Source organism: Leopardus geoffroyi, chromosome C3 (assembly GCF_018350155.1).
Source record: "Leopardus geoffroyi isolate Oge1 chromosome C3, O.geoffroyi_Oge1_pat1.0, whole genome shotgun sequence".
Taxonomy (NCBI): domain Eukaryota; kingdom Metazoa; phylum Chordata; class Mammalia; order Carnivora; family Felidae; genus Leopardus; species Leopardus geoffroyi.
In genome coordinates, this window is record NC_059338.1 from 41,410,770 (window position 1) to 41,437,631 (window position 26,862).

General features: G+C 38.0%; 1 protein-coding gene across 5 annotated transcripts in view; it reads left to right on the plus strand.

The window, feature by feature from the left end:
• CEP350 (centrosomal protein 350) overlaps nt 1–26,862 on the plus strand; it is a 156,343-nt gene that overhangs the window by 73,565 nt on the left and 55,916 nt on the right. For all 5 annotated transcript variants that reach the window (XM_045452555.1, XM_045452558.1, XM_045452557.1 and 2 more), the window contains exons 19-26: nt 283–423; nt 2,717–2,853; nt 3,666–3,788; nt 9,582–9,751; nt 16,877–17,073; nt 17,917–18,101; nt 18,575–18,662; nt 26,386–26,532. In XM_045452555.1, coding sequence (XP_045308511.1) covers nt 283–423; nt 2,717–2,853; nt 3,666–3,788; nt 9,582–9,751; nt 16,877–17,073; nt 17,917–18,101; nt 18,575–18,662; nt 26,386–26,532 — 1,188 coding nt within the window. The remainder of the gene's footprint in view (nt 1–282; nt 424–2,716; nt 2,854–3,665; nt 3,789–9,581; nt 9,752–16,876; nt 17,074–17,916; nt 18,102–18,574; nt 18,663–26,385; nt 26,533–26,862) is intronic.

Here is a 26,862-nt window from a genome sequence, read left to right on the forward strand (position 1 = left end):
TGAGCCGACGTTGGCCGCTTAACCGACTGAGCCACCCAGGTGCCCTGCAGTTACTTGTTTAAAGAAACCTCAACTCATGAACACTGGAGTTAAAAATTAAACTCCAGCAGTGATTTTAAGACTCTAGATTTTAAGACAAGAAACCCAGATAATAGTCTAATGTTTTATTTTACAAGGCATTTGATCGATGAAACAATTTTACAAATTAAAGCTAATTTGGGGTAGGGAGAGACTGTGACATAACATAACATAAGCTCTCTTTTTACTCCTTTTTATTTTCAGGTCCACGCAGAATCATTACAGCAGGTAGTCAAATCACAGCGGGAAGTCACCGAAGTGCTGCAGGAAGCAACTTGTAAAATAGCTGCTCAGCAAACAGAGACTGCTCGCCTCACCACAGATGCAGCTCGCCAAATCTGTGAAGTAAGAGCCATTGAGAGCCCTTTTCTTTTTAGTCATGCTGAGTAAATTTGGTCTTCACCGTAATGGGTTTCTAACATCTAGCAAATACATACTTTCTTTTTTTCAAAGATTTATTTTATTTATTTATTTAAAAAAGGTTTTTTTAATGTTTACTTTTGAGAGAGAGAGAGAGACAGAGTGCAAGCAGGGGAGGGGCAGAGATAGAGAGGGAGACACAGAATCCAAAGCTTCAGGCTCCAGGCTCCGAGCTGTCAGCACAAAGCCTGACGTGGCGCTCGAACTCATGAACCACGAGATCATGACCTGAGCCGAAGTCAGATGCTCAACTGACTGAGCCACCAAGGTGCCCCGCAAATACATACTTTTGATCAGTGACTTTCAGTGGGAGCCCTACACTGTTGAATTAAGAGGCACCATTTATTGTAGTATATTATACATGTGAGTGATACAGATGCTGGAAAAAAAGATGGAGAAACTCTAAATGTCTGTCCTAGAGTAAGCTGTTAAAAAATATATTGACTTTATGAGGCACGGGTGGCTCATTTGGTTAAGCGTCTGACTCTTGATTTCAGCTCAGGTCACAATCTCATGGGGGTGAGATGGAGCCCTGCGTCAGGCTCCGTGCTGGACGTGGGGCTGCTTAAGATCCTCTCTCTCTCCCTCTTCCTTTGCCTGTCCTCTGCTCTCTCTTTCTCTCTCAAATACATACATACATACAAAAATAAAATCTTTCAAATATATATACTGATTTTATGATGTATAATTTACTTATAATAAAATATATCCATTATAAGTATACTGTTTGATGAGTTTTGATACATATGTAAGATACATTTGTCACATAGATGTAGCTACCATATCTATATATATATATCTGTGTCTTTTTTATCTATCTATCCATCCCTATAAACGCCACCGTAATCAAGAAAAAGATTACAGCTGACTCTTAGGGCGCCGGGTTGACCCAGTGGGTTAGGCATCTGACTCTCAATTTTGACTCAGGTCATGATCTTATGGGTGGGATGAAGTCCTGTGTCAGGCTCTGCACTGTTGCGGAGCCTGCTTGGGATGCGCTCGCTCGCTCTCTCTCTCTCTCTCTCTCTCCCCCTCTCCTCCTCCTCCTCTCTCTCAATAAATAAACTTTAAAAAAGAAAGAATACAGTTGACTCTTGAAAAACATGCATTTGAACTGTAAAGGTCAACTGCAAATTTTTTTGACAAATATCTTACGGTACTATAAATGTAATTTTTCTTCCTTAGGATTTTCTTCATAACATTTTCTTTCCTCTAGCTTACTTTATTGTAAGAATTATACATATATACCCAATTATACATATATACACTGTAGTGTATAATATATATAATGTCCCAAATATGTGTGAATCAACTTTATGTTAGTGGTAAGTAGTCATACCAGTCTAGTCAACAGTAGACTATTAGTAGTTCAATTCTAGGGAAGTCAAAAGTTATGCATGGATTTTTGGCTGCATGTGGATGTTACTAAAAAGCCACAAACCTACTGTGTTGGGTACAGTGGGATTGTGCAAATAAGTTTGAATTATTTTAAGAAAATTTTAGACAACACTAACAAAGATTTCAAAAACGCTTCAAGTTGTCAAGGCAGTGACTGAATAAATACCAGATGAGTAATACATGGAGCCTTTGCAGAAGTGCCTAATAATAGGGAAAACACTTGACATTGTAGGTCAGAAAACAGATAGGAAGTAGTAATTGAATTGATTCTTGAAGGAAGATTTAATTTTTGGTTTACTATGGCCTATTATATGACTTGAAGATTTTGTCTTAATTCATAGTGCTGTAACTGGATGAACCCTTAGAAATCATGTGCTCCATCCAACTCTTTGTTTTTATAAGGAAGCTATTGAGACTAAAAGAGTCTAAATGACTTGCCCACGGCACTTTACCTATTATGGCAGAATTAACTTGCTCTCAATCCAGTGACTTTTTTTTTTTTAATTTTTTTTTTTAATGTTTATTTATTTTTGAAGGAGAGAGAGAGACAGAGTGTGAGTGGCGGAGGGGCAGAGAGAGAGGGAGACACGGAATCCGAAGCAGGCTCCAGGCTCTGAGCTGTCAGCACAGAGTCTGATGCGGGGCTCAAACTCACAAACTGTGAGATCATGACCTGAGCCGAAGTCGGACGCTCAACCGACTGAGCCACCCAGGCGCCCCTCAATCCAGTGACCTTTCAAAGACACTATGCTCCTTCTCAGTTTCTGTGATGTTGCCATTTTTTAATGTCTGCTTTTGCCTTGTGTGTGTTCTTATTTAGATGGCAGAGTTGACTCGGACTCATATCTCAGATGCCATTACTGCTTCGGGAGCTCCCCTAGCAACGCTGTATGACCACCAGCGGCAGCATGCTCCCGACTTCGTGAAACAGCTGAGGACCAGAGCTGAAGCAGATAGGTTAATATTCAGTCATTCGCCAAATATGCAATGAGTTTCTACTATGTCCCAGGCACTGTTGTGCGTACTGGGAATATAGTTACAGATATACAGTTTGGGGGGGAGATAGATATTGTAATCAAATATTCACTTAAGTGAAGTCACACTTAGAAACAGGTTAAGTGTTACAAGAGAAAAGAACATATGTCCCTGAGATATGTGACAAAGGAATTTGAATAGCTTGGGGATGCAGGGACATCAGAGAAGATTTTCCTGAGGAAGTAAAGTTATGGGGAGATCTAGTGGGTGAAAAGGAGTGAGTGATGTAAAGGAGAAAGAATAGGCAGGTCAGTACACACAAAGGTAGGAAGAGAAAATGAGGGAAGACTAATGTGACTGGAGGCAGAGAGCAAAGGGGAGAATGGTAGGAGATAGTGCAGGGACCGGAGTATGGTAGGGCATTGCAGACCCAGAGGATTTTGGAGTTTATTCTAGGAACAATGAAAAGTCATTTGAGAATTTTTAGGCAGCCTGGGTGATGTGATCATGCTTGTGTTTTTTTTTTTTTTTTTCATATCACATTTTGACTGTCTCTGATTCATCAATTTTAAGGCTATTTATATTTATCGATACCTGGGGTGATTTGTGTTTATTTGTCATAAAGCAGAAGATACTATTTTCTACGCGTGAATGCCTTTCTCAAAAAGTTTGTAATAGCTGTTTCAGAATTTCTGTTTATTCAAGATTTTATCTCGTATTGATGTTAAATGGTTTTTAAAGCCCTTCTCTTATTAGAGGCTTTAAATACTTAATCAGGTTTTTTGTCTTTGTAGGAAAAGTCCATCTGTTTCACTCTCCCAGAGTAAAGAAGGGACCCTTGACTCAAAGCATCAGAAGTATTCCCCTTCATATGATAGTTATTCTGAGTCATCAAGATATAAGAATCATGATCGAAGGTATAAACAGTATGATTTAGTAAAATCTGATAAATGGCTTAGACATTGCTTTTTCTTTTTTACTTTTAATCTCATTTCTTTATATGAAATAGTTTTTTCCCCTTCAAAGTTCGGACTTCCCCATTTGATTAGCTGATTTATAAAATAGTTGCTCCTTGTAGTACTGTAACTACCATTCCTTGGGAGCCTGCGTTGTACAAGCGCTATGTAAGTTTGTTTTTCCCACGTTTAATTTTAACCACCTTCCAAAACAGATACTGCCTTCATTTTATAGTAGGGAACAGAGGCTCATGGAGCTGTTAGAAACTCACCCAAGGTCACATAGATAGTGGCACACCAAGGAATTGAACCTTGGTTTATCTGGCTCCAAGGTCTATATTTATTGTCCATTGCTTTGCTAACATCCATATTTCTTGACATTACTGCATCTACTAATTTTTATCATCATAAAAGAAGATCGAATACTTAGTCATTGGTTCTTGCGTGGTATTAATATCTGTAGTTTTCTTTAAAAAAAAATTTTTTTTTAATGTTTATTTATTTTTGAGACAGAGAGAGACAGAGCATGAATGGGGGAGGGGCAGAGAGAGAGGGAGACACGGAATCGGAAGCAGGCTCCAGGCTCTGAGCCATCAGCCCAGAGCCTGACGCGGGGCTCAAACTCACGAACCGTGAGATCGTGACCTGAGCTGAAGTCGGACGCTCAACTGACTGAGCCACCCAGGCGCCCCAATATCTGTAGTTTTCAATTCTGTCCTTGGGTTAGATTTTCAAAGCCACTTTTCTAGCATTCCTCCAGGTAGGATACCCACATTGTCAAAGTAAAACCTCAATTAAAAAAATTAAGTCATGAGGGGTGCGTGGGTAGCTCAGTTGGTTAAGCGTCCTACTTCGGCTTAGGTCATGTTCTCACAGTTTGTGGGTTCTAGCCCCGCGTCGGGCTCTGTGCTGACAGCTCAGAGCCTGGAGCCTGCTTCAGATTCTGTGTATCCCTCTCTCTCTGACCCTCCCCTGCTTGTGCTCTCTGTCTCTCAAAAATAAATAATACCAAAAAATAAAGTCATGAGACTAAAAAGCAATATTGTTGGGTATTAAGTATCTGCTATATCTCTGGAGCTGTATGATTTTCACTTAAGCTTCACTGATACTTTGTTCATTTAGGCTGTCCACTGTCCACTGGGTTAGTACAGGGGATTCCTAATAGGTTTCCCTGTTCTCTTACCTTTCCCCAGTCTCTGCACAACCACATGGTAACTAGGTGATTTTTCTAAAATTTGCAGTCAATTCGCTTTTTTTTTTTTCAAGTTTATTCATTTTTGAGAGAGAGAGACAGAGACAGAGCGTAAGCAGGAGAGGAGCAGAGAGAGAGGGAGACACAGAATCTGAAGTAGGCTCCAGGCTCTGTGCTGTCAGCATAGTGCCCAATGCGGGGGTCAAACTCATGAACTGAAAGATTATGACCTGAGCTGAAGTCTGACGCTTAACCAGCTGAGCCATTCAGGTGCCCCTGCAGTCAATTTGCTATTCACCTGTTTGAAACCTTCAGTATTTCTTTAGAGCCACTTAGTAGAGCATGAAAGTTCCTTTATTATTGCGGCTTTGGTCCATGCCAGCCCTGTCTCTTGGCATTTTCCCCTTTTTCATATTCCACTAATTGTAACTACTCTATTCTAATTCTCTACAAGAACCATGCTCTCTCTGTCTTTTGTACCATTACGTATGATGTACCTGTTTTCTAGACCTCCTCTCCTCTATTTCATTTAGTTTTACTGCCCCTCCAAGAATCAGTCTGCTCTAGATAATGCCTTCTATGTGTTCTCCCATAGCACTCCAAATGTAACTGTTACAGCCTCTACTGCCTTCTATATCTCATTCCTTTATTTGTCAGTTACGGACTAGACTAGAAGTTCTTTGAGGCCTTCATTTTCTTCACCCCCAGAAGAAGCCCTGTATCCATTAGCAATCACTTCCCCTCCTCCTCCTCCTCCTCTCCTCCTCCTCCTCCTCCTCCTCCTGCTTCTTTTTTTTAAATAAAATTTATTGTCAAGTTGGCTAACATACAGTGTGCTCTTGGTTTTGGGGGTAGATTCCTGTGATTCATTACTTAAATACAACACCCAGTGCTCATCCCAACAAGTGCCCTCCTCAATGCCCATGACCCATTTTCCCCTCTCCCCCCATCTCCCCTCCCCATTAACCCTCTGTTTGTTCTCTGTATTTAAGGGTCTCTTATGGTGTGCCTCCCTCCCTCTCTGTTCATAACTAATTTTTTCCCCTTCCTTTCCCTCATGGTCTTCTGTTAAGTTTCTCAAGTTCCACATAGAGTGAAAACATGATATCTGTTTTTCTCTGACTGACTTATTTCATTTAGCATAATACCCTCCAATTCCATCCACGTTGCTGCAAATGGCAGGATTTCATTCTTTCTCATTGCCAAGTAGTATTCCATTGTGTATATAAATACATATTTTTAAAAAAATTTTTTAATGTTTATTCATTTTTGAGAGACAGAGATAGAGCGCGAGTGGGGGAGGGGCAGAGAGACAGAGACACAGAATCCAAAGCAGGCTTTGAGCTCTGAGCTCTGAGCTCCGAGCTGTCAGCACAGAGCCTGACTTGGGGCTCGAACCCACTAACCATGAGATCATGACCTGAGCCAAAGTCAGACACTTCACCAACTGAGCCACCCATGCGCCCATCTTTTTTATTATAGCCATCCGAATGAAGACTGCTATCCCTAGAACTTAGCAAAATGCCTAGCACACAGAAGGCAGGCAATCTATTGCATGTTTATTCAGTGAGTGATTACTGGTACATACTGCTGAATGGAATAACTGAGGTTAATCCCATATCCTTCTGACTTTAAAGCACTTGCTGGCTCCTGCATTATATCTTTTACCTTATAGCTATATTATAGGATTTATACTTTCAAAAACATTATTAAACTGGACATATAATTGCACAATATTCTGATAAATACTATTTTAGAAACCTACACAAAAAAACCCAGTATAAATACAGATACAGAGGTGACCAAATCTTCCTTGGGAGTGGGAGAAGGTATCCACAAGCACTTTGCAGAAATGATACTTGAACTGAGTCTTAAATTAGCAGTTTATTAGGCAGACAGGGAAGGAAGGGCATTTCAGAAGAGGAGAGAACTCATGCAGAGGCTCTCAAAACACGGCTTGTGATTGGCTATGTCTCTCCATGTATATTTAAATGAATGAATAAACTTAGGAAAGCAAAGGGGGAGAAAGGAAAACACTGACTTCGAAAACAAGTTTGCTGAGCATTTGGAAATTTAAGGCTTAAAGTCAGGGGAAGGACAAAGCTAGCTGATACAGATATGAAGCTCAATCTAAATGACCATAGTTAAAATTATAGAGATGCATAATCCCTATCAAAATAACACCAGCATTCTTCACAGAGCTAGAACAAATAATCCTACAATTTGTATGGAACCAGAAAAGTTCCCTAATAGCCAAAGCAATCTTGAAAAAGAAAACCAAAGCAGGAGGCATCACAATCCCAGACTTCAAGCTGTATTACAAAGCTGTAATCATCAAGACAGTATGGTACTGGCACAAGAACAGACACTCAGATCAATGGAACGGAATAGAGAACCCAGAAATGGACCCACAAACTTATGGCCAACTAATCTTTGACAAAGCAGGAAAGAATATTCAATGGAATAAAGACAGTCTCTTCAGCAAGTGGTGCTGGGAAAACTGGACAGCGACATGCAGAAGAATGCACCTGGACCACTTTCTTACACCATACACAAAAATAAACTCAAAATGGATGAAAGACCTCAATGTAAGACAGGAAGCCATCAAAATCCTCGAAGAGAAAGCAGGCAAAAGCCTCTTTGATCTTGGCCGCAGCAACTTCTTACTCAACACATCTCCAGAGGCAAGGGAAACAAAAGCAAAAATGAACAACTGGGACCTCATCAAAATAAAAAGCTTCTGCACAGTGAAGGAAACAATCAGCAAAACTAAAAGGCAACTGACAGAATGGGAGAAGATATTTGCAAGTGACATATCAGATAAAGGCTTAGTATCCAAAATCTATAAAGAACTTCTCAAACTCAACACTGAAAAAAAAATACTCCAGTGAAGAAATGGGCAAAAGACATGAATAGACACTTCTCCAAAGAAGACATCCAGATGGCCAATTGACACATGAAAAAATGCTCAACATCACTCATCATCAGGGAAATACAAATCAAAACCTCAATGAGATACCACCTTACCACCTGTCAGAATGGCTAAATTAACAATTCAGGCAACAACAGATGTTGGCGAGGATGTGGAGAAAGAGGATCTCTTTTGCATTGTTGGTGGAAATGCAAGCTGGTGCAACCACTCTGGAAAACAGTTTGGAGGTTCCTCAAGAAACTAAAAATAGAACTACCCTACGACCCAGCAATTGCACTACTAGGCGTTTATCCACGAGATATATGTGTGCTGTTTCGAAGGGACACATGCACCCAATGTTTATAGCAGCACCATCAACAATAGCCGAAGTGTGGAAAGAGCCCAAATGTCCATCAATGGATGAATGGCTAAAGAAGATGTGGTATATATACACACTGGAGTATTACTTGGCAATTAGAAAGAATGAAATCTTGCCATTTGCAACTACGTGGATGGAACTGGAGGGTATTATGCTAAGTGAAATTAGTCAGAGAAAAACAAAAATCATATGACTTCACTCATATGAGGACTTTAAGAGACAAAACAGATGAACATAAGGGTCGGGAAACAAAAATAATATAAAAACAGGGAGGGGGACAAAACAGAAGAGACTCATAAATATGGAGAACAAACAGAGGGTTACTGGAGGGGGTGTTGGAGGGGGGATGGGCTAAATGGGTAAGGGGCACTAAGGCATCTACTCCTGAAATCATTGTTGCACTATATGCTTACTAATTTGGATGTAATTAAATAAAAAATAAAACAAGTTAAAAGAAGATTATAGAGATACGTAAGATTGCCAAAGAGAATATGTAGCATAGAACAGAAAGGGACCAAAAACAAAACACTGGGAGTCACCATCATTTTAAGGAAAGCCAGGAAAATTTAAAAGGAAGTGAAAGAAGCAGAAAAACTTGTTCGGAAGAAAGGAAGAAAAGCTGGTGAGAGTAGAATCAGAGAGTGTAACAAAGGAGAGTCTTTTATTTGACATTTAGTTTTGATATAATTTTGAGCTTACAGAAATGTTGCAAGAATAATACAGAGTTAATATCTTTTATCCACATTGCACCGATGTTAACATTTTACTACATTTGCTTTTGCAAGTGGAGGTTATAAAGGAGGTAGAGATCAACACCATATAATGTTGCAGAAGAATTATCTATTAGATTTGGCAATTGAAGTTTAGGTAGAGGTTACAAGAACAGTTCTAGTAGAGTAGTTGGGATTGAAGCAGATTGTGATTAATTGTGATGTTGTGGAAAAGTTGAAATAGCCAAGCAGAAGCCCCTTTTCCCAGTAGCTTGATTTTAAAATGAAGGGGGAAGAAAAGTGATAGCCTGAGAATTGTGGTTGCCTCCCATGACTATTTCACAGTCAAACCTTCCTCTCCCCTACTCATCTTTCCTAAAACAGTTTCTTCTCGGACTTTTCTCTATTTAGTATTTTATGTTTTGTGTTACATCTTTCATCATTTCATATCTTGGTCATAAGACACACTCCCTTAGTCAAATAAGTTTACTTTGAAGTAATGAACCTTACTTTCTCACCCCCCCCCTTTTTTTTGGTTTGTTTCCATAATATCTATAAACAGAAGTAGCAGTGGTAGCAGCCGTCAAGAAAGTCCCTCAGTTCTATCTTCTAAGGAAAATGAGAGGAAGCTTCATGGTGAAAAGATGGAGAGTTCTATTGATGAACAGGTTCAGACCGCTGCAGATGATTCTCTACGAAGTGACAGCGCACCCTCTCTTCCTGATGAGAAAGGTAACATTCCTTGCACATGTGTGTGTAGTTATTTGTTTGGGGAAGCTTCCAGAGCCCTTGGAGATGTTTGTGGCTGAGTTGGTTGATATGCTTAGAACATGATAGCGTGTGTGTGTGTGTGTGTGTGTGTGTGTGTGTGTGTGTGAATCTGACATTAAATGTATCCAGGTGAAACGATTTCAAGGTTACATGTTATGTCAGTTACCCTTGCCAGTATTTTATTATTTTATTTTATTTTATTTTATTTTATTTTAATGTTTATTTATTTTTGAAAGAGAGAGAGAGAAAGACAGAGTGCAAGCCGGGGAGGGGCAGAGAGAGAGGGAAACACAGAATCCAAAGCAGGCTCCAGGCTCTGAGCTGTCAGCACAGAGCCTGACACAGGCCTCAAACTCACGAACTGTGAGATTATGACCTGAGCCGAAGTAGGGTGCTTAACCGACTGAGCCACCCAGGCGCCCCCTGCTTGCCAGTATTTTAAACACGATTGTGTGTGCCAATACCATGCTGTCTTGATGATTACAGCCTTGTAGTAGAGAATAAGTCTGGGATTGTGATGCCACCTGCTTTGGTCTTCTTCAATATTACTTTGGCTATTTGGGGTCTTTTGTGGTTCCGTACAAATTTTAGGATTGCTTGCTCTAGCTTTGAGAAGAATGCTGGTGCAATTTTGGTTGGGATTGCATTGAATGTGTAGATAGCTTTGGGTAGTATTGACATTTTAACAATATTTATTCTACCAATCCATGAGTATGGAATATTTTTCCATTTATTTATATCTTCTTCAAGTTCCTTCATAAGCTTTCTATAGTTTTCAGCATACAGATCTTTTATATCTTTGGCTAGGTTTATTCGTAGGTATTTTATGATCCTTGGTGCAATTGTGAATGGGATCAGTTTCTTTATTTGTCTTTCTGTTGCTTCATTATTAGTGTATAAGAATGCAACTGATTTCTGTACATTGATTTTGTATCCTGTGACTTTGCTGAGTTCATGGATCAGTTCTAGTAGACTTTTGGTTAGTCTGTCGGGTTTTCCATGTATAATATCATGTCATCTGCAAAAAGTGAAAGTTTGACTTCATCTTTGCCAATTTGATGCCTTTGATTTCCTTATGTTGTCTGATTGCTGATGCTAGAACTTCCAACACTATGTTAATCAACAGCAGTGGAATTTACCCAAGGGATACAGGAGTGCTGATGCCTAGGGGCACTTGTACCCCAATGTTTATAGCACTCTCAACAATAGCCAAATTATGGAAAGAGCCTAAATGTCCATCAACTGATGAATGGATAAAGAAACTTTGGTTTATATACTCAATGGAATACTTCGTGGCAATGAGAAAGAATGAAATCTGGCCCTTTGTAGCAATGTGGATGGAATTGGAGAGTGTTACGCTAAGTGAATAAGTCATACAGAGAAAGACAGATACCATATGTTTTCACTGTGTGGAACCTGAGAAATTTAACAGAAGACCATGGGGGAGGGGAAGGAAAAAAAAAAGTTAGAGAGGGAGGGAGCCAAACCATAAGAGACTCTTACAAACTGAGAACAAACTGAGGGTTGATGGGGGGTGGGAGGGAGGAGAGGGTGGGTGATGGGTATTGAGGAGGGCACCTGTTGAAATGAGCACTGGGTGTTGTATGGAAACCAATTTGACAATAAATTTCATATAAAAAAAGAAAACAAACACGAATGTGTGTCATAATCCTAAGGGGAGGCAAAGTAAATCTAGGACAGCATGCATGTGAATGGAAAATAGATATTAAAAAAAATTTCTTATATCCTATTATCGATATATAATATAATCATAAAAGAAGAATACATTATTAGAACTTTACATTTTAGATAATATAATAAGGATACAATTTCTTATAATGATAATGTCAGATATAGTAACTAAATTAAAACTCATAGTTACGTCTTCCTGGATCATAAACAAGAGGTATATCCCTATCAAATCATGGGTAGTAAACAACATAATGAAGAAAACAGAATTTGGCAACAGATGACACCTTTAAGGATCTTTTTTTTTTAATGACTGGTTCTCAAGCAGTGCATTTGATTAATGGTCTAGAACTGTCATCTTCAGAGCAGGATGGGCAAGGCAATCTTGAGAGTACAAGAAGAAGATTTTTCAATTTTGATTTTTCTCATCCCTTAAATTTTTTTTGGTAATTTTATAATGAATATAATTTATGCATAAGCAGTCTATAATTAATGGTTAACAATTAATGCAGATCTTGTTACCCGGAAGTACAAATACAATCTAGCTAATGAATATAGCTCTTATTACCCAGAAATGGGGTGCTGCTGTAACAAGTATCAAAAATGTGGAAGTGGCTTTAGAACTGGGTAATGATTAGAGGCAAGAAGAGTGTTGAGGTGCATGTGAGAAAAAGCCCACGTTGCCTTGCAGAGACTATTGGCAGGAATATGGATGTTAAAAATGATTCTGATGAAGTCTGATGAAGATGGAAATTAGGAATTTGGTATTGGAAACTGGCAGAAAAGCAGTCCTTGTTATAAACTGGCAAAGAACTTGGCTGAACCGTGTTCTAGCTTTTTGTGGAAAGCAAAAGTTAAAAGAGATGAACGTGGATAGTTAGCGGAGGGAATTTCTAAGTAAGGTGTTGAAGGCATGGCCTGGTTTCTCCTTACTGCTTATAGTAAAATGTGAGAGGAGAGATAAATTGAAGGAATTGTTAAAAAAGGAACCAGAACTTGAAGATTTGGAAAATTCTCAGACTATCCCTATTGTGAAAAATGAGAAAGCATGTTCTGGAGAGAACACCAAGGATGTGACTGGATAATCGCTCCATAAAGAGATTATCCCTGGATTTAAGCAGCCATCTCAGCAGAAGCCAGGAATAGAGATGGGATTATAAGAGTAGAGAGACTGCCAGTTAGGACTAAAGAGCACAGAGATGGGATGAAATTATACGAAGGCTTTCAGAGTTCTGGGATTCTACCAGATGAGACGTAGAGCTAGGTTGTAAACATGCCTTATCCTTTAAAACAAGGAAAGAATGACCCTGAGGGTGATTCAGAGATCAGCAGGGCAGCCATTGCCACCACAGGCCCAGGCCGTACAACCCACATGGCAAGGCTGTCTCCATTTGAGTATGGGGCCACCTCCTTGGTTTCAGTTGTCCAGGCTGCCCTTGCTCTCAGCCTCAGGAGCAAACTATTTCCAGTGGCCGAGGAGATGCTTCTGCCCACAGAGGTAAGAAGGCAGGGCCACCCCAGTGGGCTTGAGGGCAGAGCATCTGGCCAAAGAGGGTCATTCTTGAGCCTTAAGATCTAATGGAATTTGCTCCACTGGAGTCTTGGACTAGCCTGAGACCCATCACCCTTCTTTCTCATTTATCCCTTTTGGAATGGGATTGTCTATTTTATGCCTTTCCCACCATTGTATTTTGGAAGCACATAACTGGGTCTTGTATCAAAGGTCCGCAACTAAAAAGGAATTTTACCTCAGGATGAATCATACCTTGAGTCTCATGGATGCCTGATTTAGATGATATTTAGATGAGACTTTAGACTTGTAGTTGGTGTTGGAATGGGTTAAGACTCTGAGGGCTCTTAGGATGGGTGAGTGTATTTTGAGTGCAAGAAGGAATTAATTTGGGGGAACCAGAGGATGGGATGTTATGGACCGAACTGTATCCTCTCAAAATTCATATGTTGAAGTTCTAACTTCCAATGTGACTTTATTTGAAGATAGGGCCTTTAAGGAAGTAGTTAAAGTTAAGTGAGGTCAGAAGAGTGGGCACTTATGTTCTGGTAAGAAGAAGACCCCAGGCATGCACATACACAGAAAAAAGGCCTTGTGAGGACACAGAAGGCATCAAGCTGCAAGTTAAGAAGAACGGTTTTATCAGAAACCAAGCCAGTTGGCACCTTGATCTTGGATTCCACCCTCCAGAACTGTGAGGAAATAAATTTCTGTTGTTTGTTTAAGCCAGCGGTCTGTGGTGTTCTATTATAGTAATCCAAGCAGACTAATATAATAGTATTAAATATCAAGAGGCATGCTCATATTTTTATACTGATCGATGAATGTTTTTCAGAATGTTTTCGAAAATGTTTTATGGATTACTGAATTAAAGACTAACGAAATTCATTTTAGGATCAGACTTCATAATGACACCTTCCACATAAAGAGAGAAATAAAGGATAGAGGAAAACAATAAAGAAATTATTTGTTAAGTTCCTCCTATAGGATGAATTTAACCCCTGCAAAATTTTATCTTAATAACAGTTGTTTGTGATTATAGTGGCGAAGACCGATTTATTTATTGAAAGTGTCCATGAGCCTCAGAAGGAGTAGATGTAACCATCTGTGACTTGTTTAATGTTGTTCTCAAGTGTTTGCCATGGTGCCAGTACCTGCAAATGTGGAATTGTCAAGTGACTAATTTGAAATGTCTTGAACCATGACTTCTTGATAAATTTGACTTGTTTAAACAATATGAAATTAAATTACTTGGACTTCTACTTCTGGCCACAATGGAGGAATAGGACCAGGTTTACCCTCCCTCCTAAAACAAGTATCAGACAAAACATGTGAAGTAAGTATTTTTAAGACATTGAATAGCAGTCAGTGAATGCTGTCAATTCATGAGAGATGGAAAGCAGGTGAGAGGAGCACTGAGATTGTCTGGGCTTACTGCCTGAGGGGAGTCTCCCGGCTGCACAGCATGAAGCCCAGCAGCCTTTCTGAATTCAAGAAGTAGAGTTAGGCGTGTGGAGAGACTAAGGCAACTAGAATTCACAGGACAACCAAGATCCAAAGAAACTAAACCCTATTGAAAACCAGTATGTAGAAGAAAACAGGAGAAAATCCAGGTCACCTTTTATTGGGCAGTGATTTCTTAGATACGACACCATAAGTACAATCCATGAGAGAAAAAATTGATATACTTTATCAAAATTAAAAAACTGCTCTGTGAAAGACACTGTTAAGAAAATTAAAAAGATAAGCCACAGACTGTTAGAAATATTTGTAAATCACATGTTGGATAAAGGACTTAACATCCAGACTTACATAAAGGATTCTTAAAACTCAACAACAAGAAAATCAACAACCCTATTAAGCAATGTGCATAAGATCTGAACAGACACTTCATTGAAGAAACTCTACAAATGGCAAATAGACTTAGGAAAGGTATTCAATATCATGTGTCATCAGGGAGTGGAAAATTAAAATCACAACAAGAATGTACACATGCCTTTTAGAATGGTTAAAATCCAAAAACCTGACAACAAAATGGTGCAAGGATGCAGAGCAACAGGAACTTGAATTCATTGCTGGTGAGAATGCCAAATGGTATGGCTATTTTGTAAGACATTTTCACAGTATCTTATAGTAACCCAGCAATCAATATGCCTAGGCAAGCATATTGAAAACTTAGGTCCTCACAAGAGCCTATACACTAATGTTCATAGCACCATTTTTCATAATTGCTAACAATTGGAAGATGTCTTATGAGGAGAATAAACAAACTGGTGTAACACTTTAGCAATTAAAAGGAATAGGCAACATCATGAATGTATTTTAAGTGAAATGAAAGAAGCAAGCCCCAAAAGGCTACATATCATATGATTCCATTTATATGACGTTCTGGAATAGGCAAAACTTTAGGGATGGAAAACAGATTAATGGTTCCCAGGTGTTAGATAGAAGAGGAAGGGGTTAACTACAAAGAGGTTGCATGGGAGAACTTTTAGTGTGAAGCAAATGTCATATAAGGGATGTCCTGTATGGTTCTTTTATTTATTGACTGATACTGGGCATTTGTCAAAACCCTAGAGCTGTATGTACATCACAAAGAGCACACTTTAGTGTGTGCATACTAAATACACACACATCAACCAGGATGTTGGGGATCTAGGATGGAATACAGTCTGTGACTAATGAATCTAACTTTATTAGAAATGTATAGCATGACCACATTGAAGAGAGTGGAAGGAAAAGGAGCTGACCTAAGTAAATTTGGAAAATGGAATTTTTGAGTAGAAATTGTAAGCCTATTAAATATAAAAGGAACAGTATATAAAGTATATTCTGATTGGTAAATGAGCTTTTCATAGGGGTACAAGTTCACAGTTCTTTACATATGTATTAGGATTGAACGAATAAATAAATGGACGTTGGATGATGGTAGGGGTCAAGTTTCTTCATGTTGGAAAAGGATGTTAGATACACAAGAAAAGAAGACTAGAATGAATCCTGTGGTGCTGGACTCAGTAACATCAGTGTGAATCCGTCTTTAGATGGGTGGATAGATACAAGAACAATTTGTGTGTGTGTGTGTGTGTGTGTGTGTGTGTGTGAGAGAGAGAGAGAGAGAGAGAGAGAGAGAGAGAGAGATTATGTGTGTACACGGGCTAGTATACATGCATATATTACCTAGCTCTGTTCATTGACAGGGTGAAGAAACCGTGATACTCTAGCAGTAACAAGAGTAACCAGTGCCCATAATTATGGTTTCTAGATATTGTCCAATAAAAGAAAGTAGAGCTCTTTGGAAAAATGAGACTGGTTCTAGGACTGGGCAGGGAAAATGCAAAATGAACCTGGAGCATCTTGTAGTACCAATAAGTAATGGTGCCCAAAAACAAAAAGGAAGGGGAGTGCATGTCAGAGGCAAACAAGAACCAATCTAAAAAGAGCTGTTGTGTTTTAAGTTAAGCATGGAATTGATGAGTTCTAAAAAACTTTTAATTTGCATTTCTTTGCTAGCAATATTAAATGTTGTTTTTTTGTTTTTTTGTTTCTTTACTTAGTTTGGCCATTTGTATTTTTGAAGGATCTGATCATGACCATTTCTCATTTTTCTGTAGGAATCTTAGTAGTTTCCTAACTGGTTTGTAAGAGCTCTTTATATATAAAGTATATTACACTTTAGCCATATTTCTTGTACTAGTGTTTTTAGATAGTTTAGAGACTTTTTTCCTTGTTTGTAAGGTAAGTGAACTATTCCAGGCCTACAATTATTAGTGATCAGCTCTATGAATTTATGTTAGATCGTCCCATAAAGAGGCAGCAAGGGCTACTAAATTGAATACTTACTGAAAACTGTTACAATGATAAAATCCACTTGTTCTAAATTCTTTTAGATTCAACTTCTATTGCAACAGAATATTCACTGAAATTTGATGAATCTATGACAGAAGATGAAATAGAAGAAAAATCATTTCGATCTTTACTACCTTCTGAGAGCCATCGCAGATTTAACATGGAAAAGAAAAGAGGCCATCATGATGACTCTGATGATGAAACTTCTCCGGAAAAGACAACACTGTCTTCTGCTAAGGTATGCTTCAGTTTACCTGTGGAGATTACTTCATAAAGAGTTGTGGATGTGCTGGGGCGCCTGGGTGGTGCAGTCGGTTAAGCGTCCGACTTTAGCCAGGTCACGATCTCGCGGTCCGTGAGTTCGAGCCCCGCGTCGGGCTCTGGGCTGATGGCTCGGAGCCTGGAGCCTGTTTCCGATTCTGTGTCTCCCTCTCTCGCTGCCCCTCCCCCGTTCACGCTCTGTCTCTCTCTGTCCCAAAAATAAATAAACGTTGAAAAAAAAAAATTAAAAAAAAAAGAGTTGTGGATGTGTTCTCTCATAGATATGAGGGTACATTTTGTACTTGAATTCAGTTGTCATCTCCAGGAATGATTTTTCTAAGATAGCAATTTTATATTATACTTTTGCTATAGAATCTGGCTTTGCTTTCCTTACGAAGTACAACACAGGACTTATTATTCCTTGGAATGATAGAGAAAGGCCTTCGAGGATCTGAGCCAGTGTTATGTCTCTAGCATTTCACTTGCTTTACTCTTACTTCATTCCATTTAAAAATTTATGTTTCTATCATTCTTCTTACTAAATCGTTAGCCTTGTGGGTAACAGGGACAATTCTTACCCTGCTTTATATCCCTGGGACAGTACCTGACTTACAGTAGTTGTTTGTTAAAATTTTATTGGTTGAATAAATTAGCAGATGAATGTTCTTCCCTCTTATGTGCCTTTTTTGAAGAATGTTCCCTGACATGGTCGGCAGCCTTTCTGTGTACATAGTTTATAAGTGCATGCCTCTTTTAACAACGTTAATTAAGTTCCGGAGGCTTAGATGATGATAAACTTGAAATAAAATCTTCACTTTAGGAGCTGAGCATGCCATTCTCAGGAGGACAAGATAGTTTTTCTAAGTTTACGATGGAGATGGTTCGACAGTATATGAAAGAAGAGGAAATGAGGGCAGCTCACCAGTCTTCACTCCTGCGTCTCCGTGAGAAGGCCTTGAAGGAGAAAACTAAGGCTGAATTAGCCTGGTTAGAGCATCAGAAAAAGTAAGTTGTTTCAGTGAATATAGTTTTCACTTTCTAATTTCTTCTTTCATTAAAAGAAAGCGCTTTGTTTTTAAAGATGCTTTTGTTTCCTCATTTAATTTGATCAACCCAGTTTCTCAACCTAGAAATAGGGCAGTCGTCCCTAAATCCTGTTGCTTTCGAGACCTCCTACTCATAACATTTTCTTTGCATTTCTCTTTTATCACTTGACTGATTGCTATTTTATACTGAATTCCATTACTGTGTTGTAAACTCCTTAAAGCAATTTTATCTTTAAAGGACCCAGTCTAGTGTTTGTATATTTATATGTGCAGTAAAATATTTACTTGGTGGGATGGCCATTGCTGCATACAGCAGTTGTTTTCCACATTTGAAAATGTTAAATTAGTTTAGAGACTTTGCAGTGGTCAAGAATTCTTGACATTAGATTAGAAATTTAATCTACTCTTTGTCTCAATGTGAAATATTTGCAGACATCTACGAGACAAAGGAGAAGATGATAAAATGCCCCCACTTCGGAAGAAACAGCGTGGTTTGCTTTTAAGGTTGCAGCAAGAGAAGGTATGTCAGGAAAAACACTGTTTAAGAGAATTTACAGCAAGTTGTGTTGTGGGATCTATTATTTTGCCTAATCTCTTTTTCTTATTATTACTTTAATAAAGTGAGATTTAGTTGATACGTACCACCGTTTTGCCTATGCTACTATAATTACAGAAATTGCTTGGTAGTCTGCTGTGTTTCTCTTAAATTAGGATTGTGTGTCACTGCTAACTTAATACAATGTAGAGTCAAACCTGCCTTCATTTGTTAAATAGTCTTCTGAAATGCATATTTTAAAAATTAAGATATTTGTTGAGTCTATTTGGATTAATTTTTTGGTCTGTATTTTCCCAAATAGACTTTTAAGACATACTCATTACAAATTGACTAATATTTTGGCCCAGTGAATTCAGAAACACCTAGGATTTGAATCCTGGAGAGGTAGCATGGTATAGTGGTTAAAAATTCAAGCTCCAGAGTCCGATTGCCTGGGTTAAAATTCCAAATCTACCAATTATTAGTTTCATAACCTTGGACAAGTTACCTAACTTTCTCTGTGCCTCAGTTTCCTTATTTATAAACTGAGGATAATAATGGTAACATACTTTGTAGGGTTGTTGGGAGGAATAAATTAATACAAATAATAAACTTACAACAACAGATCATGGCGCAGTGGTAAGTGCCAATAAATGTTAACTGTTATTATCTGTGAAAAATGTGTTTCAGAGTGTCTGGTAAGTATTCAGTGGATTCTAGTTCTTTTCCCTTATTGACCTATTGCAAGGTGCTAGCCACCATATTGGATCATCTGTGAACTTAATCATTTAAGTTATATATTGGATTATTACTCAACTAGTTGCTTTTTTTTTAAGTTCACCCGGGAAACATCATTGATCATATGAACTTTAAAAATTTGATATTTTTTTAAAAAAAGAAGTTATGTCTTTTTAATACAGAAAAATTGGTGTCAGAATAACTTAAAATGCTTAGTTAAAATAAGGAAATAACTGTTTACAAGGTTACGGTAGCTTTCTGTTTATAAAGTAGAATAAAAGCTAGATTTACAAATATTTTCTCTCATTCTGTGGGGTTGTTTTCCCTTTTTTTTTTTTTAAATGTTTATTTTTGAGACAGAGTGCACAAACGGGGGAGGGGCAGAGAGGGGATGACAGGATCCAAAGCGGGCTCTATGCTGATAGCAGCCAGCCTGATGTGGGGCTTGAACTCAAACTGCAAGATCATGACCTCAGCTGAAGTCGGATGCTCAGCCGACTAAACCACCCAAGTGCTCCTTCACTTACTTGATAGTGTGCTTTGGAGCCCACGTCTTTGGATTTTGATGAATCTAATGTTTTACTGCATGCCTGCTGATAGCACATTCAGTTTTTGTTAGTTTAAAAATGTACTTGTTTCACCTTCGGTTTTGAAAGATATTTTTACTAGGCATAGAATTATTTTCTTTCAGCACTTTAAAAGATAGTGTCCATTGTCTACTAGTTTCTATTGTTTTTATGAAGAGGTCAGTTGTCTTAATTTTTTTTTTAATTACTTTTTTGAGTTTATTTATTTTGAAAGAGAGAGAGAAAAGAGGGAAGGGACAGGAAGAGAGAGAGAGAAAGAGAGAATCCCAAGCAGGCTCCTCGTTGTCAGCACAGAGCCCAACACAGGGCTCGATCCCCTGAACCGTGAAATCATGACCTGAGCTGAGATCAAGAGTCAGACACTTAGCTAGATGAGCCACCCAGGCGCCCTGTCTTAATGTTTTTTTATTTTTATTTATTTATTTATTTATTTATTTATTTTTTCAACGTTTATTTATTTTTGGGACAGAGAGAGACAGAGCATGAACGGGGGAGGGGCAGAGAGAGAGGGAGACACAGAATCGGAAACAGGCTCCAGGCTCTGAGCCATCAGCCCAGAGCCTGATGCGGGGCTCGAACTCATGGACCGCGAGATCGTGACCTGGCTGAAGTCGGACGCTTAACCGACTGCGCCACCCAGGCGCCCCTTAATGTTTTTTTAAAGACTGCTTTAAACATTTTTAAAAATTTGTCTTAGATTTTTTCATTAGTTTTCCTAAGATGTGCTTAGGTGTGGTTTCTTTTCTGTTTATACTATTTATGATTTGCTGAGCTTCTTGAATTTGTTGTTTGTTGTATTATAGTTTTTGAAAATTACCTCTTCACGTGTTGCTTCTGCTCCCCCTCTCTCCCTCATTCTCTTCAGAGTCTCCAAGTAGAAATATGTTAGACCTTTTGACCATTTACCACATCTCTCTTCTACTCTGTTTTTTTATATCACCCTCTTTAGAAACAATAAAATAAAAAAACTATGCTTCAATTTGGAAAGTTTCTATTGATCTGTCTTTGAATTCATTAGTTATATCTTCTCTCCTGTCATGTTTTCTGTTAAATCAGCTGATGAGTTCTTCATGTGATTTTTCTTAGTTCTGTAACATCTATTTTCTTCTTTTTTTAAAATAGATTTTACCTTTTTATCAGTTTCTCTATGTTTTCCCACATTTTTTTGAACACGTTATTCATAGTCATTTTAACTTTCTTGTCTGCTAACTAGATTTTGGACATATGTGTGTGTGTGTGTGTGCTACTGTTTTCTCTTTATATTTTCTATTATCATATGATTCTTTTTCTTTGCATGTCTAGTAAATTTTTATTCAATGTTGGACAATGTGTAAGTAACTGCAAAGGCTCCAAATGATGCTATCTTCTCACAGAGAGGGCTTATTTTTCCCTCTGCCCTGCAGTTAGAGTGCTCAGCTATTCACTTTAATCTGTTCAGGGACTGAGCTGGGCTAGTATTGGGTTGCAGAGTTAGTAGGCCTCAGTCTACTAGGCCTCTGCTTTTTCATTGACCCTAGGTTGTAACCCCTAGGCATTTCAGTGGAAAGTTAGGTAAACTTATTTTACCAGTATAAGAGACTGCTGTTGAGAGGTTTCTGGCTCCTTAGTCTTCTGTCTATACTGCTTAAGAAAGGCAAATGCTTTGAAGGAGATACTGCATTGGAAACCTCTTAAGTCTCCAGTTCTGTCACATCAGGTCTGTGTACCTGTGAGAGTGGTGACTGGTGTAACTGTTTTGAGAGTGGTTTCATTATATCTAGTTATATTGATAACACATATAATCTAGGACTCAGCAGTTCTGTGTCTTGGTATAAATCCTAGAAATGCTTTCACATGCGTACAGAGGAAAATGGAAGCAGCTTAATTTTTTCATGAAGAGAATGGATAAAATGAAGCATGTTCCTGCCAGAAAGTACAATACTGCAGGAAAACGAATGCATTACATCTCAGTAATGTTCAATAGAGATTTCTGAAATGACATTGATGTTCTATATCTGTGCTATCTGATACAGTAGCTACTAGCCACGTGTAATTTTTAAGTATTTAAAATATGGCTAGTGCAACTGAGAAACTGAAATTTTAATATTATTTAATTTTAATTTAAATAGCTACATGTAACTGTGGCTACCATGTTGAATAGTGATAGCAGTAGATCTTTATCAAAAATCATAATATTGGCTTTTATACAAAAGCAGGATGCAAAAGAATACATACAGTATGGTACCATTCTTATAAATTTTTTAAGTCACGAATCAGAAATGTATGTTTTATGGACTCACTCCTGTATGTATGGACTCTTACATGTACAGAAGTACATATAAAAATGATAAATTCCTGGGGAGGGAATGGGATTGGGGATTGGGGTGTTCAGTTTTATCTATAATGATATATTTTTGAAACAGAAAGATTTGAAACATAAATGGGCAAACTTTTCAACCCCAGTGGTTGGTGTTTGAGTGACAAATTTTTCTACATATCATGTTTATAGTACTTCATAATGTTTTTTAAGTAAATGTGCAAAAAATACTCTGAACCAACTGTCTACTCCTGGAAAGTTGCCCTACAGAAATAAAAATACCAGCTTGGAAAGACGTATGTACTAAGTTATTTATTACAGTTGTATCAATTTTAGTATATGTGCTGCTGAAGTAAGCATATTAGGGTTGTATCAGTAAGAATTATTTTGACTGGTAGTGAGATGGCTATAACCAATTTGGCCACATATCTTTGTACAACTGTATCCAAAAAAGAGAGAACATATTTTCCTATGTTATGTTCTTTTTTTTTTTTTTTTTTTGAGATAAAATTCACATAGCTTAGAATAACCATTTTAAAAAGTATTTCACTTATACCATTAACCATTTTAAAGTGAGCAGTTTGCTTGTACAACCTTATGGCTTATTCTGAAAAGAAGAGCAAACCTTTTCCTCCAAGAACCGCCTTCAGACAGTTTCTTCGCTCTTCTAGATTTGGATTGGGTGAATTTATATATTAATTGGTTCAGAAACCCAGGCCTAACCTATAATAGCAGTTTTTCAAAATGTACTCTATGGAACTCTCAGGTCCCTGATACCCCTTCATGGATCAAGGAGGTCAAAACTATTTTCCCAAAAGTGGGATATGAATTCACCCTTTCCATGTGTTGACATTTGTGCTAAGTGGTACAAAAACAATGGTGTAAATCTGCTGGTGCCTTAGCACAAATCAGGGCAGTGGCACCAAACTGTCTCGTAATCGTCATAGTTTTCACCGCCTCACGCTTGAAGCTAAAAAAAAAAAAAAAAAAAAAAAAAAAAAAAGCTAGTTTCACTGGAGTATGTCTTCAGTAGTAAAAATTGCTAATTTTACTCAGTGTTGACATTTGAGTACTCGTCATTTTCCGTACTCTGTGTGACAAAAATAGGAAGCCCAGAAGTAAGCACTTTTGTTAGATATCAAAAGACAGTGATTAACTCAAGGAAAGGTATTTGTGTAGTTGTTTGAATTGCAAGCTAAACTAGCTACTTTTTTTTTTTTATGGAATATCATTTTTCCTTGAAAGAATTATTCAGAGGCAATCTGTTTATTCAGATTTGGGTATTTGACAGTCATTTTCTCAAAAATGAACAAAGTGTGCCTGTCACTTTAGAGAAAGCAGCAGTGACAGTATTTGTTGGCGATGACAAAATTCAGACTTTCAAGTAGAAGTCATTATTTTGGGGGCAACTGGGTGGCTCAGTCAGTGAAGTGTCCCACTTTGGCTCAGGTCATGATCTTGTAGTTTGTGAGTTCGAGCCCCACGTCAGATTTTGGGCTGATAGCTCAGAGCCTAGAGTCTGCTTCAGATTCTGTGTCTCCCTGTCTCTCTGCCCCTCCCTGTTCTCACTCTAACTCTCTCTCAAAAATAAACAAACATTAAAAAAAATTTAAGAAAAAAAAGAAGTCATTATCTTGGACAATTTCTATCCACTACCTAATACTAAAGAACTTTTGAGATCTGTGGTGATAAGAAAGAATGTGATTTTTTGATACCATATAATGAAATGCGTCAACATTAGGAAGATCTGCATAACTGATTGAACCGACATTTTCCAAATGACCAATGCATGATGTTAAAAAAAAAAAATCGGGGCGCCTGGGTGGCGCAGTCGGTTAAGCGTCCGACTTCAGCCAGGTCACGATCTCGCGGTCCGTGGGTTCGAGCCCCGCGTCAGGCTCTGGGCTGATGGCTCAGAGCCTGGAGCCTGTTTCCGATTCTGTGTCTCCCTCTCTCTCTGCCCCTCCCCCGTTCATGCTCTGTCTCTCTCTGTCCCAAAAATAAAATAAACGTTGAAAAAAAAAAAATTAAAAAAAAAATCAAGCCAGACAATTAAAGAGATTTGGAAAAATCTAAATACTACTCTTCTCACAATTTTTTTTTTTTTTTTGGAAAATACAGTTATTTTCTTTAAAATGCATAGTGTTATTGTATGTTCACGAGAGAGCAAGAGTAAACAAGGGCAAGTAATGTCTTAGTATTATGAAGAGAGTTTGACCCTGAGAGTCCCCTGAAAGGACCTTGGGAACCCTCTAGAGTCCATGGACCTTAGTTCAAGAACTTCAGCTCCAGAGAAATCCGTACATGTACCCAAGGAGACAGACAATGTAAGCCTCTTCATTGTAGCATTGTTGTAATAGTAAACGACAACTTTATCCAAACATAGAGGTAATGGACACATGAAATATTATATGCCTCCAATGTTATGCAGCATTTAGGTATAAGTCAACACAGAGAACTATCAAAATAATGACTAGCAAATAAAGCAAGATTGAAAATATGAATATGTGATATTATTTCTAAAATATTTAAAAACATAAACCAAACAATGTAATGTTTTTTGCAGGTAAGTGTAAATATTTGTGGAAGAATTTTAAAAGAATGTGTTGGAAGGATATATACCATGGTAGTGATTACCTGTAAGGACTTAGGGCAGAGGACATACACTGATTTTATCTGTAATGTTTTATTGCTTCACAAAATAAAGACTATGGTAAAATATGATAGAATATTAACAGTTATTAATATGAGATTTTAGAAATTAGATATTTTTATGCACTTTTCTACATGTTTAGTGTTTCCAAAAATCAAATATGATTAAAAGAAATTATAAGTTGCAAATTATTCCTGTCTTTATTATGCGACAGGAACACAGATTAAAACACATTTATGATAAAACCATGACAATCTCTTAAATTTTAACTATTATTAACAGTGAAGTGAATCACCTTTTGCCCACTTTTTAAATGGCCAACAGAAAACTTAATACCCTGGTTGGAGAGTTTGGTGCAATGAAGTCTTAAATGTTTCTGGTGGCAATTTAAGTAGAGACAGTTCTTTTTTGAAAGCAATCTTTAAATGATTTTGAGGGCCGTAATATGATTCATCCTCTCTGACTTGTTTCTCCTACCTTTTGGAATCTCTCCATAAATCCATAGTATGAAACAGTTATGGCATGAAAGCATTCTTTGGGATGATAAAAAAAATTACAAGCGGCCCGAGTTTAGCAGTAGAATAATGGTTCCATTAACTACTTTATCTGTTATGCAACTATTAAACAAGTGTAAAGACCGTATGGAAAAATGTGGAGGGTATCTTACGTTTAAAAGGGGGACAGGAGGGTGCCTGGGTGGCTCAGTCAGTTAAGCATCTGACTTTGGCTCAGGTCATGATCTCACAGTTCGTGAGTTTGAGCCCTGCGTTGGGCTGTGTGCTGACAGCTGAGAGCCTGGAGCTTGCTTTGGATTCTAGGTCTCCCTCTTTCTCTGCCCCTCCTTTGCTCATGCTCCATCTCTCTCTTTCTCTCTCTCTCTTTCCTCTTTCTCTTTCTCTCTCTCTCCCACAAATAAATATTTAAAAAAAAATTAAAAGGACAGGAAATTATTAGTCTGTTGTAGTAATAGTTATTTAAAATTAAGGGATAATGTTAAATTATTTTAGCATGTTATGGGGTTATCTGACTCTTTTTTTTTCCTCCTTCACGATTTAAAATTTTTTCAATATTGGGGCGCCTGGGTGGCGCAGTCGGTTAGGCGTCCGACTTCAGCCAGGTCACGATCTCGCAGTCCGTGAGTTCGAGCCCCGCATCGGGCTCTGGGCTGATGGCTCAGAGACTGGAGCCTGTTTCCGATTCTGTGTCTCCCTCTCTCTCTGCCCCTCCCCCGTTCATGCTCTGTCTCTCTCTGTCCCAAAAATAAATAAACGTTGGAAAAAAAAAATTTTTAAATTTTTTCAATATTATTACTTTTATCTTGAAATACTGTATGTTTTTATTTTTGACATATGTGATGATTGGGCTTTCTTAAAATATTACTGTGGACTTGTGTCCTCCAAATCTCAATCCCTCTCCTAACTCTTTAAACCTTAGGCGGAAATTAAACGTCTTCAAGAAGCCAATAAGGCAGCTCGAAAGGAAAGACAACTAATTCTTAAACAGCAGGAGGAGATAGAGAGGATCCGACAGACCACCATGAAATTACAGGAGAAGCTGAAGTCAGCAGGGGAGAATAAATTGGTAAATTACATAAAATTACTATTTGTTTTCTGTCTCATGTTGCTTGCTAATAATCCCTAACCCTGCCTCAGTTTCTCATATGATGGACATGTTCCTTCTAGCACTGTGATACCATAAGGTACTGGAATAAAGTTCTATGTCTGTGCCCTTATATATAATGACAGTTTTAATTTTTTTCCCATGGAGTATTCAAGTTTTGAAAGGGACACATGGTTCACATAATAGTTGAAAAATGTTTTCCATTCATAAACTCAGTTTGAACAGAGTACCTTGCTTTTGCTTATCAATCCAAATATATTCCTCAGAATTAATGAGAGAGATTATTTTTGC